General features: G+C 47.2%; 2 protein-coding genes across 4 annotated transcripts in view; one reads left to right on the plus strand and one right to left on the minus strand.

Moving 5' to 3' along the window:
* The window catches only part of PI4KA (phosphatidylinositol 4-kinase alpha), a 153035-nt gene that overhangs the window by 66017 nt on the left and 71548 nt on the right, over positions 1-15470 (minus strand). The window lies entirely within an intron of this gene.
* Positions 633-15006, plus strand: SERPIND1 (serpin family D member 1). The gene is made up of 5 exons (XM_055252328.2): positions 633-1144; positions 6605-7509; positions 11238-11511; positions 13291-13435; positions 14162-15006. The coding sequence occupies exons 2-5, from the start codon at positions 6621-6623 to the stop codon at positions 14351-14353; spliced, it is 1500 nt and encodes a 499-aa protein (XP_055108303.2). The 5' UTR covers positions 633-1144; positions 6605-6620; the 3' UTR covers positions 14354-15006.

The following is a 15470-nucleotide window of genomic DNA, read 5'->3' on the forward strand; positions in this document are numbered from 1 at the left end:
TGAGGAGGATTGCTTCAGCTCAGGAGGTTGAGGCTGCAGTGAGCCAAGATCACGCCACTGCACTCCAGCCTGGGTGACAGAGTGAGACCCTGTCTCAAAAAACACATAGGGCCAGGCGTGGTGGCTCACGCATGTAATCCCAGCACTTTGGGAGGCCAAGGCGGGAGGATCACTTCAGTCCAGGAGTTCAACACCAGCCTGGCCAACATAGTGAAACCCCATCTCTACTAAAAATACAAAAAATTAGTTGGGTGTGGTGGTGTGCGCCTGTAATCTCAGCTACTCAGGAGGCTGAGGTGGGAGAATCGCTTGAACTTGGGAGACAGAGGTTGCAGGGAGCTGAGATCGCACCACTGCACTCCGGCATGGGCAGCAGCGTGAAACTCTGTTTCAAAACAAACAAACAAAAACCCATAAACACAAAATGTATCACAGCCTCAGAGATCCCCATGAATGCCTAAGTGGCCCTGAATTTGGGAGGCACTGCTCAGTAATAGTCCTATCTGTCCCACAACAGACAGGAGTGCTGGGCCGCACCGACTGGCAACAAACACAGCAACTCTTGACTGGAGAAAGGTCCATGCCACGATCTCCTTATTCCGTAAGCCACTAATTTTGTCCTCTCTCCTCCACCTTTCACTGAGGAACAAGCTCTCGGAAGGACAGAGACACCCGCCTAGTAGCTGAGCCAGCCACATCAGTCCTGGAGAGTAGGTGGAGGGCAGATGCTGTGATCATCCCAGAAGAGAAGACACAGTTGGAGGCAGATGCATGGTCTCTACTTTCAGCTACCCTCAATGCAGCCTGGTCCCCAGAGGCCTGAAGAGCGCCTTGTTTATGTGGTGACCTCGGGAGGGGCTTCTCCTGCACCAAGGCTATGTGTGCATGCTAACACAGTAACCATCATATACTCAAAATATCAGCTCTAAGAACTGGAGATGAGGAGCTGCAAGCCAGTCTGCAGTTATCAAAGGCACAGCTGAGGGGGTTTGTGCTGACCAAGCTAGTTGCCTGGTGTTTGGATTGGGACATATTTACTTTGGAAAATATGCAGCAACAGCCCAGCACCAAAGTTCACATCAAAACCCCACTGATGATCTTGGCTGCTTTCATCTCTGAAGCGCCACTTCTCAGAAACACAGAGGTAAGTTGGGTTTCTAATGTTTCTGCTGATTATAAATTATTTGTGGTGTCTACAGATAGGCAACTGGTTCATTTTTCTAGCAAACTAAGAATTCAGAAGCTTTCTACACTGTTTTAGAAGTGGGAAATGGTTTCATTTTTCAATGTGCCTATTATAAAACTGTGTCAGTTCCATTGTTGGGAGAGTTGACAAAATTAGAATAGGAACTGTGGAATAGATGAAAATATTATACTTATATTAAATTAATCAAATTGGATAACTGTCCTGTGATTATGTATGAGAATATCCTTGCTCTTAGGTATTTTCCCTGAAGTATTAGTATTAAAGGTTAGAGGGGCCGGGTGCAGTGGCTCACGCCTGTAATCCCAGCACTTTGGGAGGCCGAGGCAGGTGGATCACGAGGTCAGGAGTTCAAGACCAGCCTGACCAACATGGTGAAGCCAAGTATCTACTAAAAATACAAAAATTAGCTGGGCGTGGTGGCGTGTGCCTGTAATCCCAGCTACTCGGGAGGCTGAGGCAGGAGAATCGCTTGAACCCGGGAGGCGGAGGTTGCAGCAAGCCGAGATCGTGCCACTGCACTCCAGCCTGGACGACAGAGTTAGACTCCGTCAAAAAAAAAAAAAAAATGTTAGAGGAACAAGATATAGGAGACCTACTCTCAAATGGTCCAGAAGAAAAAATGTGTATGTGCATGCCCGTGAGTACACATACACACACACAGAGAGAGAAAATGACAGGGCAAAGGTTCCAAAATTTTAAACCTGGTAAATCTCAGTACAGGTGGCCGGGCGCGGTGGCTCAAGCCTGTAATCCCAGCACTTTGGGAGGCCGAGGCAGGCGGATCACGAGGTCAGGAGATCGAGACCATCCTGGCTAACACGGTGAAACCCCGTCTCTACTAAAAAAAAAATACAAAAAATTAGCCGAGCGCGGTGGCGGGTGCCTGTAGTCCCAGCTACTCGGGAGGCTGAGGCAGGAGAATGGCGTGAACCCGGGAGGCAGAGCTTGCAGTGAGCCGAGATCGCGCCACTGCACTCCAGCCTGGGGGACAGAGCAAGACTCCGTCTCAAAAAAAAAAAAAAAAAAAAAAAAAAAAAAAAAAAAAAATCTCAGTACAGGTATACAGGAGTTGTTCTACTACACTATTCTTTCAACTTTTTTGGAAGTTTGAAGTTACTTCAAAATAAAAAGTTTTCCAAACTTTAGGCAGTTACTTCTCTCCCATTCTGCCTGCTCTGTTGGGCCTGGAGACCATACACCAGGAGGGACGACGGTTTATCGAGTGTTATGCTCTGATGCGTGACTGAAAAGACCAACCCAGCTCTGGCAATTAGCAAGAAAGCACAATATGAAGTTCCCAGAAAAAAAAGCAAAACAAACTTTTGAATGATTTATCTTTAAAATATATTGTTTCTCTTCAAATAGTAATCTGGATTTAATCACAACCTAGTGATAGTTTTAAATGTCTTCTACAATGTTTGTTATACTAAATAGCAAAACAATAGGAAGATTTACCTTCAGATCTTTAATTTCAATCCATAAAAGATATCAGAGATCTTTTCTCCTTCCTCTGGTAAGGGAATGATGAAAACTATTTTTGGCTTTTCATCAGATAATATGGGAACAGGGTATAAGACGTTTCCAAATATAACTTCTGAATACCGGGATAAAACATGAATGTCTTTACTCTGCCACTCTATCTGGCCTCAGATACGTCTTCCTGAATGCTTATTTATTCAACTTGGTTTTTGTTATGTTCTTTAACCTTATTTTTATCTGAGAAGAAAACTTTTTCCCCCTTTGTTCCTTCTTCTTTTGGCTTTCTTTTTAAAAATAGAGATGAGGTCTTGCTATGTTGCTCCAGTTGGTCTTGAACTCCTGGGCTCAAGCGATCCTCCTGCCTTGGCCTCCCAAGATGCTAAGATTACAGGCGTGAGCCCCTATGCCTGGTCTTCTTCTTGTTCTTAGCCAAAAGGCCAAGAAGTGATAAGAGGAAGACACCTGAAGTGTAGTTGGGCAAGGAGCCTTCTACCAGCTGCTTACTTTCTTTGTTCCTGACTTTTAAAAGTGTGTTGCTGTTGATACACAGTCTCCTGATATGTAAAATGCTGGGAGGATGAAGCTAAGTTACACAAAGTGCCATTCAGAAACTGGGCCCAGTTCTATTTGCAGCTACATACATTAGAAATCATTTCTAGAGGCCGAGCATGGTAACTCATATCTGTAATTCCAGCACTTTGGGAGGCCAAGGCAGGCGAATTGCCTGAGCTCAGGAGTTTTGAGACCTGTCTGGGCAACATGGTAAAACCCCATCTCTACCAAAAACACAAAAAATTAACTGGGTGTGGTGGCACACACCTGTGGTCCTAGCTACTTCAAAAGGCTGAGGTGGGAGGGTCTCTTGAGCCCGAGAGGAACAGGCGGCAGTGAACCAATATTGTGCCACTGCGCTCCAGCCTGGGTGACAGAGTGAGACCCCATCGTCTCAAAATAAAAATAAAAAGAAATCGTTTCTAGAAACTGTTTTCCCGTGTGTAAACTAGTGGCACTGCAGCCTCAGGCAGGTGCTGAGATGGGGACCTGGAAAAGGCAACAGGCATTTTCAGTCAGAAACAATGTGACTTTCCTGCTCCAAAATGTTCAATTCAAAAGTCTTTCTTAGTTGTGACTAAGACAAACTTTGAATTTACTATTTCAACAGTATTATAAGGGAAAGACCCAAGGAATGGGACTGGCACTGGGAAAACAGCTAGGAAGCTGCTCTGCACAGCCAGGGAGTCTGGAAGCATCCTGGTACTCCAGAGTGAACAAGGCTGAGCGCTTGATGTGGGGCTAGAGGCTCAACCAACTTGGTTCGAACCTAGCCACTGCCACTTATTAGTGACAGTGACGAAAGGCTCAGTCTCCTGATATGTAAAATGCTGGGAGGATGAAACTAAGTTACACAAAGTGCCTTATACAGCGTGTCAGGCATCCAACAGAGGCCATTAACAACACTAACTACACTGACAGCATTTCAAACAAAGTATCCAAACAGTTACCCCATCTTCAGGTCTAATGAGTTCAAATATTTGCTTAGGAGTTGCGGCCAGTAACTCTTACCTGGCCTCAACTGGCAGCAGATATTCTGGGCCTCAAATATCTATCTAATAGGAAATGGTCACAGACACAAAATAAGCTTAACAAAAGGCAGTGTTTTGTTTTTTTTTTGGAGATAAGGACTCACTCTATCCCCCAGGTTGGAGTGCAGTGGCGTGATCATGGCTCACTGCAGGCTCAAGTGATCCTCCTACCTCAGCCTTCCAAGTAGATGGGACCACAGGCGTGTGCCATCACACCAAGCTAATTATTTTTCTTTTCTTTTTTTTTTTTTTTTTTTTTTGAGACGAAGTTTTGCTCTTTTTGCCCAGGCTGGAGTGTAATGGTGCGATCTTGGCTCACTGCAACCTCCGCCTCCCGAGTTCAAACGATTCTCCTGCCTCAGCCTCCTGAGTAGCTGGGATTACAGGCATGCGCCACCATGCCGGCTAATTTTTTTGTATTTTTTGTAGAGACAGGGATTCTGCATGTTGGCCAGGCTGGTCTCGAACTCCCGACCTCAGGTGATCCGCCCACCTCAGCCTCCCAAAGTGCTGGGATTACCAACCTGAGCCACCGCGCCCAGCCTATTTATTTAATTTTTCACAGAGATGAGGTCTTGCTATGTTGCCCACGCTGGTCTTGAGCTCCTGGGCTCAAGTGATCTTCCTGCCTTGGCCCTCCACAGTGTTGGGATTATAGGCATAAGCCACGGCGCCTGGCCGGCAGTTCTTTCTGGGGTGATTAGAAGTTGGGACCATGTATTACCTGTCTGAGTCAGCATTATAAACACCTATGGTCACTGTCCTGGCAAAACATGGAAGCATCAAAGCTCACCTACCCAGAGTGCAGTTAATAACCAGGAAGTAAGCAAGAGAAAGACAAAGGATTTGGCAGCCAAAACAGATTTGACAGGCCAAGTCAGATCCTCCTCTGAACGAGTCAGAGAGGAACAGATAAAGACCAGATTGCCATAATGCCTCTGTGCTAAAAGCTTATCTTGTTTACTTAAATAAAGGGAGTGCCCCTCAGGTCTTGAGTAAGAGCTTGCTGACATCACCCTCACACAGACTATCTCTTGTTTCTAACCCTGTGTTAGAAGCAGTAACATAGAAGATTTAGTTGCTCCTGACAGCAGTGGGAGCCATTGTCTAAGAGATACAAAGGAGAAAAAAGTATACCTGCAGCAAGTGATATCACCTCTGGGGCTGCCACCACATCATCTCACTATGCCCTGAGGGGGTCCCAGCACTAGACAAGTTCCAAATCTTTTGCAAATTAAACAACCCCAGGTCAGGCGTAGTGGCTTATGCCTGTAATCCCAGCACTTTGGGAGGCTGAGGTGGGTGGATCACCTGAGGTCAGGAGTTTGAGACCAGCCTGGCCAACACAGCGAAACCCCATCTCTACTACACAAAATACAAAAATTAACCAGGTGTGGTGGTGTGCGCCTGTAGTCCCAGCTACTCGGGAGGCTGAGGCAAGAGAACTGCTTGAGTCCAGGAGGCCAAAGTTGCAGTAAGCCGAGATTGTGCCACTGCACTCCAGCCTGGGTGACAGAGTGAGACTCCATTTCAAAAAATAACAACAACAAAAGCCAAATACAACAACAACAACAACAACAACAAAACAACAAATTAAACAATCCCAAAGATTACACAAATTTCAAGTATCTTTAGAATATGTTTTCAGAAAGCCTGGCCCATGGACATTTTTCAACAGCAACTCCATTGCAAAGGTGGAATGGTGTGAGTCACACAAGCATGGCTGAGTCCCTCTGATGCACATCCCTTCTGGGTGCTCTCCAGTCACCAGCCCCAGGTGCCCACTCAAGCCCAGCTCTTAGTGAAGTTTCCCTGACTCTCTGGGCACTTCCACTCCTACCACACAGGGTAGAGCCGCACCCCTTTCCATATCCCCATGTGCTCTGGCAGCATTATTTTGAGAGCCTTCGCTTTACTGCACGTCTGTCCCATCTGTCCCCTGACTGGTCCATGAGCCCCTGGTGGGAACTTTGTCTCTGGTACCTAAACACTGTCTGGAGGTGGTGGACAAGGTGTCTGGAGAAAAAGAAACTCCTCCCTGGGATGCCTGAGCTCCCAGGATTCTAGAAGGTTAGTTTTGCAAATCTTTACAGAAGGGATTTTCACCAAGGGGCCCACGGACCCTTCAGTGAGGTTTATGAGTCCCACATCAAAGGTTGGGTGTCTGTTTATCTACATCAGATTCTCTTAAAGTCCATGATCCTAAAACAGTTAAGAACTAATGCTGTGAGGGCCTCTTCCTGAGTCAAAGCCACAGGGAACCTACCATGTGGATGCTGCAGCGGGGTGCGGATCAGCCAGGCCGCCTTTCACTGTGTTCTGTTTTCCCTCCCAGCTTTAGCTCTGCCAAAATGAAACACTTGTTCCACCCACTTCTCATTTTCCTCATCATAACATCTGCGTGGGGTGGGAGCAAAGGCCCGCTGGATCAGCTTGAGAAAGGAGGGGAAACTGCTCAGTCTGCAGATCCCCAGTGGGAGCAGTTAAATAACAAAAACCTGAGCATGCCTCTTCTCCCTGCCGACTTCCACAAGGAAAACACCGTCACCAACGACTGGATTCCAGAAGGGGAGGAGGACGACGACTATCTGGACCTGGAGAAGATATTCAGTGAAGATGACGACTACATCGACATCGTCGACAGTCTGTCAGTTTCCCCAACAGACTCTGATGCGAGTGCTGGGAACATCCTCCAGCTTTTTCATGGCAAGAGCCGGATCCAGCGTCTTAACATCCTCAATGCCAAGTTCGCTTTCAACCTCTACCGAGTGCTGAAAGACCAGGTCAACACTTTCGATAACATCTTCATAGCACCCGTTGGCATTTCTACTGCGATGGGTATGATTTCCTTAGGTCTGAAGGGAGAGACCCATGAACAAGTGCACTCGATTTTGCATTTTAAAGACTTTGTTAATGCCAGCAGCAAGTATGAAATCACGACCATTCATAATCTCTTCCGTAAGCTGACTCATCGCCTCTTCAGGAGGAATTTTGGGTACACACTGCGGTCAGTCAATGACCTTTATATCCAGAAGCAGTTTCCAATCCTGCCTGACTTCAAAACTAAAGTAAGAGAGTATTACTTTGCTGAGGCTCAGGTAGCTGACTTCTCAGACCCTGCCTTCATATCAAAAACCAACAACCACATCATGAAGCTCACCAAGGGCCTCATAAAAGATGCTCTAGAGAATATAGACCCTGCTACCCAGATGATGATTCTCAACTGCATCTACTTCAAAGGTAAGAAGCACCTTTACAGTTCTCACAGCAAATCCACAACATACTCTTTTTGTATGTGGGTAGACTGAATGCCAAGAACTGTACTGTAGCTATAATTTATCCAGGAAAACTAGACACAAGATTGACTCTGGAACAAGGACAGGGAAGGCCAAGCTGAAGTGACCGTAGCATCTGATACTTACTGAGCCCTAACTCTGTGCTTTAACACAGCCTTGTGAGGTCATCACTGTTATTAGCATCCCCATTTTACAGAGGAAGCCACCAAGGCATGAAGTAAAAGGATGGGCCGGGCGCGGTGGCTCACGCCTGTAATCCCAGCACTTTAGGAGGCCGAGCCAGGCAGATCACTTGAGGTCAGGAGTTCGAGATCAGCCTGATCAACAGACCAACATGGTGAAACCCTGGCTCTACTAAAAATACAAAAATTAACTGGGCCTGGTGGTGGGTGCCTGTACTCCCAGCTACTTGGGAGGCTGAGGCAGGAGAATGACTTGAACCTGGAAGGCAGAGATTGCAGTGAGCCGAGACTGTGCCACTGCACTCTAGCCTGGACACCAGAGTGAGACTCCAACTCAAAAAAAAAAAAAAGAAGAAGTAAAACGATGCTCCAAGGGCAGCCAGTTATTAAGGGGCAGAGCCAAAGCTGAACCCAGGCAGGCCATCCCTAGCAATCTGTTAAATTGGAAGAAATAATACAAAAACTGTTTTAGCATCTGGCCAGCCTGGATTTGAGTTTTCTCTTTTCCTTTCCCAATTATCAATAAGCAGGAATATAGACAAAACGCTAAAGAAATGCACCTGTGAACTATTCAGCTTAAGCAGCTGACATTGACACCTACAAGTGCTTTTCAGGATACTTCTGAACTACTGGGCAGGTGGGATGGAGAAATAAATTACTACTTCCCCAGCAACTGTTCTGGACTGAGCACAAGGGCACTTTTTAAGGAGGTCACCCCACACCCATCACACACACATAGGACCCCTGGAATCCTAGGAATAAATGAGCATGGATTTGTAAAATCCAAACCTCTCTTTTCAAATATCCTCACCTGGACCAGACCAGAAGAAACCTCTACTTTACTCTCTAAGCTGAGAGTGCGGAAGGGGCGACACGAGGAATGGTTCGGCTTCAGGACTAATTGCGGTGACACACAACCACTTCTCTTTGCCACCAAGGACTACCAGGTACCTGCAAAGGGCAGTACTTGGAAGCCAGTGCTTTCTGCTACTTAGCCCCTGTGGTTTTATAGCAGCCCAGGTGAAGGAACAAGACCCTGCCCGGCTCCTGGCTTCTGTTTAGGGAAAGAGGGCCAGAGCCCCTCCTGATCTGTCCACACACCTGCTCTGTGCTTTGGCTGAGGCCCCTGCAGCGCTACAAGGCAGGCATTCTGCTGGATAGGCCAAGCAGTGTCACTCTGACACCCAGGTTTCCACCCCAAGGCAAGGTACAATGCTGGCCTCCTGTGGGTGGAATCAAAGGCTGAGTTCTAACAGGCTTGTGGCAGACACACACACAGAGACCACACGTATGCGATGAACACACATATCCTTTTCATTACAGGTTATTAGTACACGTTTTGGAATTGAGCAAACAAGAGTCTAAGCCCTGGTTTCACCATTTCTCGTTTGTGTGACCTCAGACAAGTCATTCAACATCTCTATGACTTAGTTTTCCTTATCTTTATCACAGAGATAACACCCGCTCTGACAGGGCCGAGGGAAGAACCATAAGCAATGGCGATGCAACAGAGTGGCACATGGCAAGAGCTCAGCGAATTCAAGGGAATGAAACTGTAGATTACAATACTAGTACAATATGATAAACATATATGATATTGTTAGTGACATTTATAGCAAATAACCTGTGTTTAGGACTGACTTTAGAACAGGCTGGCAGAAGCATTTTTGGCAGCATCAAAGTCCTCCAACCTACTGGTCTGTTGGAGCCCCCCAAGTACACCAAAGAGCCTCTGCATTAGCCCTGGCTGAGGGTTCAGGGACAGGCAGAGAAGTACCATCCCTGCCTGCATGGAGGTGGAGAAATGATCAGGCATGGTCAGTTGACAATCTCCTAAACACAGTAACCCATGTCATACCACAGTGTAAACACACATGCAAATGCTTCTGCTTCTTTTCCCCATCATATGAGAATAGTCACTCAATGCTGGGAATCACAAGGGATCAAATGCTAGGAGTACCCAAATCATTCAGGGATGCGTCTCAAAGGGGTGGAGTGTCTAGAAGTGTAATTTTAATTTCACTTAATTTCATATGGAATCATCTCCATTACTAATTTTATTCTAGTTTTAATGTGATAATCACTTTGTAAAGCACAATAAACAGAGGCAGGCTCTCATGAGGAAGTCAGAAGGAAAGAATCCCAAGAGACATGGGACAGCTCCCTCCAAACTGAAAGGGCCGTGATTCCTGAAAGAGCAATTTTGTCCCCAAGGTCTGAAGACACTTGTGGTTGTCACAACCTGGGGGGTTGGGGTAAGCGTTACTGGTATCTAGATGGGGGAGACTGGGGATGTTGCTAAACACCCTACCATGCACAGGGCAGCCCGCATTGCCACCGACTGTTATCTGGCCCAAATGTCAAAAATGCTGAGGTTGAGAAACCCTGAGTGAGGCAGACTCAGGGAGAAGGGAATCGAGCTTCACTCACAGGCAGGCAGGAGCTGTCTGGTACTTTAACCTCCAAGACACCTCCTGCTCATCTCATCCTGGCTGCTCTACCCATCAGCTAGAAACCCTGAACAAGTTACTTCACCTCTGTTTCCTCATATGTAAAACAGGGATAACAAAAAGCACACAACTTGCATGTTGCTAGGAGCAGAAATGAGATAATACAGGAAAGGTGCTGAGAAGAATGCCCGGCACATGGCCAGTTCTCAACTACTAGTTACCCATTACTATTAGTTACTCACATCTTAGAGCTAACATAGACATGGGCTTATTCCTGGATACACAGCACTGTCCCCATATCTACAGTGGTGATCCTAACATGGCATCACCCAAATGTCTTGTTAGTCACTACAGAATCACAGTGTGAGGGATGAAGGCCATCAAGACAGAGCTAAGGCTGGCAGGGTGGCTCATGCCTATAATCCCAGTGCTTTGGGAGGCTGAGGCAGGAGGACTGCTTGAGGCCAAGGGTTTGAGACCAACCTAGGTAACATAGCAAGACCCCATCTACAATAAAAAAAAAAGACAGAAAGAAAAAATAGCCAGGCTTGGCATGTGCTTGTAGTCCAAGCTACTGGGGAGGGAGGCTGAGGTGGGAGGATCCCTTGAGCCTAGGAGTGTGAGGCTGCAGTGAGCTATGATGGCATCACTGCACTCCAGCCTGCATGACACAGCAAGACCTGGTCTCAAAAACAAAATAATAATAACAGTAATAAAAGCTGGAAAGAGCTTAAAGTTACTCATTTGACAGATCTGACAGATGAAGAAATAGAAGCGAGTTAGGTGTCTTACCATGGTCAAACTAGTTCGTATCAGACCCTAATCCAGAAACTATTCCAGTCGGGGTAACCTCTTGTTAACCTCTCTTGTTAGAAATGCAAATTTCTGCCCAAACCAGGCCTCAGGAATCAAGAGACTGTGGGGTCGGCTCTGCAGGCTAGCTGAATGAGGCCTCCAGGGAAATCAGATTCACTCTCAAGGGTGAGGTGATTTCCCTAAAGGAACCTTCTCATAACAGCCTCTTCCTGTGGCCTTTACAGGATCCTGGGTGAATAAATTCCCAGTGGAAATGACACACAACCACAACTTCCGGCTGAATGAGAGAGAGGTAGTCAAGGTTTCCATGATGCAGACCAAGGGGAATTTCCTCGCAACAAATGACCAGGAGCTGGACTGCGACGTCCTCCAGCTGGAATACGTGGGGGGCATCAGCATGCTAATTGTGGTCCCACACAAGATGTCTGGGATGAAGACCCTCGAAGCACAACTGACACCCCAGGTGGTGGAGAGATGGCAAAAAAGCATGACAAACAGGTATTTCATACTGTGTGTTTGTTCTTTTGATCTCCCAGATGCTGGGGGTGTCTGGGAATACTGGAAAATGGATCATTTTTTAAAAAAGGGAGAATTATGTACAAGTACCCAAGAACTTCCATACAGGGCCACTCTGTTAATTCAGCCCCGATTTGTTGCTTGAGATGAGAGATGACTAGAGAGCATTCATAAAGGACACATCTGCCCTCCAGGGGCCAGTTTCAGAAGTTAGGGGCAGGTGACTTAGAGACAGCTTGGAAACAATCCCAGCTCTGCTATGTACTTTGCTTTGTGGCTTTGGGTCCCAGCTTCATCATCCCTAAAATGGGGATAATTCCATTATTTCCCCGGGTCACTGTGAGAAAATAACAGAATCAGTGATGCTAAGCGCCCCTCCCAGTACTTGGAACCTAAGAGGCACTCAAAAAAAGATTGGCTCAACTCTTCCCTGCCCAGGAAATTCCAACTTAGCCTACCGAGGACACATCATTCATGATTTCCTCTATTATTATTCACTACTCTGTAGTTAAAACTGCAGGTGTTAAGTACTGTATCGAGATTATTATTGGGTCATGGCAGAAAGAATGGAGAGGTCTTATTTCTGTTTTACTGGATACTGGCTAGGCCCATATGAAGAAGTGATTCTGGTTTGAACCTCCTTATAGGACAAGAATACAAACATATGCAACCAAACTGAGAAAAGTAGGCTCTTAGAGGAAGGGATTTGCCTGGGTAGCCAGTCATCATGCTCTGTGAATTTTTCCTTAACAACGTCCCTTCTGTAGCTGCCTCCTTCCATTCCTCCCTGCAGCCCAGCAGCTCTTGAGAAAGGGACTGCACTTTTTTTTTTTTTTTTTGAGACAAGGTCTTGTTCTGTCACGCAGGCTGGAGTGCAGTGGCATCATCATGACTCACTGCAGCCTCAACCTCCTGAACTTAAGTGATCCTCTCATCTCAGCCTCCTGAATAGTTGAGACTACAGGCGTGTACCTTCATGCCCAGCTAATTAAATTTTTTTTTTTTGGTAGCAATGAGGTCTTGCTGTGTTGCCCAGGCTGGTCTTGAACTCCTGGCCTCAAGCAGTCCTCCTGCCTTGGCCTTCCAAAGTGCTGGGATTAACAGGCATAAGCCGCTGTGCCCGGCCCATTTGGCTTTTAATTGAGATCCTACTTGGTGCCAGGTATGAGCTAGGTACTACAGTGAAGAAGATCAAGCCTTCCTGCCCATCCAGCTGGGATTGCACCTTAAATCTCTTTATCCCCTGCAAAGTGCCAGACTGACTCCATAGGCATTACTGTTGCTATCCACCCCCTTAGGGATTAAGTAAGTTGAGGCAAAGATTGAGAATGTTCAGCATTGTCTAGTATATACAGGAAAGGTTCTTTTTAAAAGTACACTACCAGATATTCGACTCCTTAATTACAAAAAAAAAACACCAAATGCCTAAAATTGGGAAACCAAACCAGAGAATTATTTTAGATGCCTTTTTAAACCACAAACCAGGAAAAGTTCTGCTGCTAACCTTGAAGATAGGAAACGAACCACACAGTCTCAAGGAAATAATCATGCAACAGAAAACACACCTCGGTTTTCAGTAGCGGAATTACAATGGAATGGGCTTCCTAAAATCCTCAACTGACAGTCCCGGAATATAAATTTTAATAAGTGCTATATCAATTCTGTGATAAATGTAACCCGTGGCCCTTTAAAGGGAAAATCATGATTCTTTTGTAACTTGTGGTTCAATAAAACTGGGCCCCTCTTTCCTTTTCTGTCTAGAACTCGAGAAGTGCTTCTGCCAAAATTCAAGCTAGAGAAGAACTACAATCTAGTGGAGTCCCTGAAGTTGATGGGGATCACGACGCTGTTTGACAAAAATGGCAACATGGCAGGCATCTCAGACCAAAGGATCGCCATCAACCTGGTAACCACTCCCTTGTCCACCCCCTGCCCCGTCCCCAGGGCCTGCCTCAGCACAGCCCCACCTCCACTTGCCCTTCCTACCCACCCCCCAATCTGATGTCCCAGCTTGGGGTGCTGAGTCTGCTCTTCGGCCTGGGTGGGGTACACAGAATGCCTAGTTTTGTGGATGCCAGCTGGAGAGCACGGCACCTGGCAGACACTTAGTGGGCAGGGAGGTCCCAAGAGCAGCCATGGGGTGAGCCCCACTCCCGCTGACACCAGAGACAGGGGAGACATGTGCTGCAGTCTGGGAAATAGCTACCCCCAGCCAAATCATGAAAGAGCCACTAAACACCTCACCACACACATACTTAACTTAAACCAATCAGGCGCTCAGCAAAAGAGAGGGAACACCAGTCCAAACAGTGCAGCAGACCCAGTTCCCCGTCCCAGGGAAGCGCGCAGCAGTGTGGAGAGCTGGAGCTGGAGTACCTGTCCTGCACCAGCCCCCACGACCCTCAGACCACAGGCACTGCCAAGAGGGAACATGAACCTAGCCGGCCTCTAAGTGCAACGGCTGCCCCTGACAGGTGGTGACAGATATTTTCAAAGGTGACCCTGACCAGCTGTGATTTCCACCTTACATGTTGTCTTTGGATCCTTTCCCTGAATGATATGAGATTGTGCTGGGCACTCTAGCCCTCTGTGTGCTGACCTCCAGAATCTGACAACTTTCCTTTCCAAACAGTTCAAGCACCAAGGCACGATCACAGTGAACGAGGAAGGCACCCAAGCCACCGCTGTGACCACGGTGGGGTTCATGCCACTGTCCACCCAAGTCCGCTTCACTGTCGACCGCCCCTTTCTTTTCCTCATCTACGAGCACCGCACCAGCTGCCTGCTCTTCATGGGAAGAGTGGCCAACCCCAGCAGGTCCTAGAGGTGGAAGTCTGGGTGTCTGAAGTGTCTTGGGGGCACCCTCATTTTGTTTCCATTCCAAATGAGAACAGAGATGTTCTGGCATCACTTACGTAGTTTATGCTACCAATCTGAATTCGAGGCCCATATGAGAGGAGCTTAGAAACGACCCAAGAAGAGAGGCTTGTTGGAATCAATTCTGCACAACAGCCCATGCTGTAAGCTCATAGAAGTCACTGTAACTGTAGTGTGTCTGCTGTTACCTAGAGGGTCTCACCTCCCCCGTCTTCACAGCAAACCCGAGCAGTGCGTCCTAAGCACCTCCTGCTCTGGTGACCCCATCCTTGCACACCTGGCTCTGTCACTCAAGCCTTTCTCCACCAGGCCCCTCATCTGAATACCAAGCACAGAAACGAGTGGTGTGACTAATTCCTTACCTCTCCCAAGGAGGGTACACAACTAGCACCATTCTTGATGTCCAGGGAAGAAGCCACCTCAAGACATATGAGGGGTGCTCTGGGCTAAAGTCAGAGCTTAATTTTCTCAAAGCCTGACCTTTCAAATCCATGATGAATGCCATCAGTCCCTCCTGCTGTTGCCTCCCCGTGACCTGGAGGACAGTGTGTGCCATGTCTCCCATACTAGAGATAAATAAATGTAGCCACATTTACTGTGTACCTGTTATAATTCTCTATTTTTTGAAGCTCAAATATCAAAAGCCAAATCCAAATTCCTGGACAACTCCAAGTATGATAAAGGCTGACAGGAAGTCACCTGAGCACCACAATGTGCCACAGCAGGGCACGTTCTCAGGACAGGACAGGTGTGTGCTGAATCCTGGGGAGGGTCTGTGCGGTACCCCAGAACTGTGGGGTGCTAAGCGGCACACAAGCCCCAGGGCTCCTATAGTCTATGCCAGGCTGCTGCAGCTTTCATCCCTCACACCTGGTCCTGCAGTGGGTCTGGTTTGACAGAGCAGATGACACCTGAGGAATATGTTTCTGGATCCTTCAATCCCTGGGTAAGACAAGTGAAATCCACAGAGGCTGCTCAGCACGCAAGAGTGCCAGTGCTCTTTCAGTGAGGGGACGACTGATGGTCACAGGTGCTGTGTGTGCAGGTGTCTAACTGTAACCTCC

This window comes from Symphalangus syndactylus, chromosome 18 (assembly GCF_028878055.3).
Source record: "Symphalangus syndactylus isolate Jambi chromosome 18, NHGRI_mSymSyn1-v2.1_pri, whole genome shotgun sequence".
NCBI lineage: Eukaryota > Metazoa > Chordata > Mammalia > Primates > Hylobatidae > Symphalangus > Symphalangus syndactylus.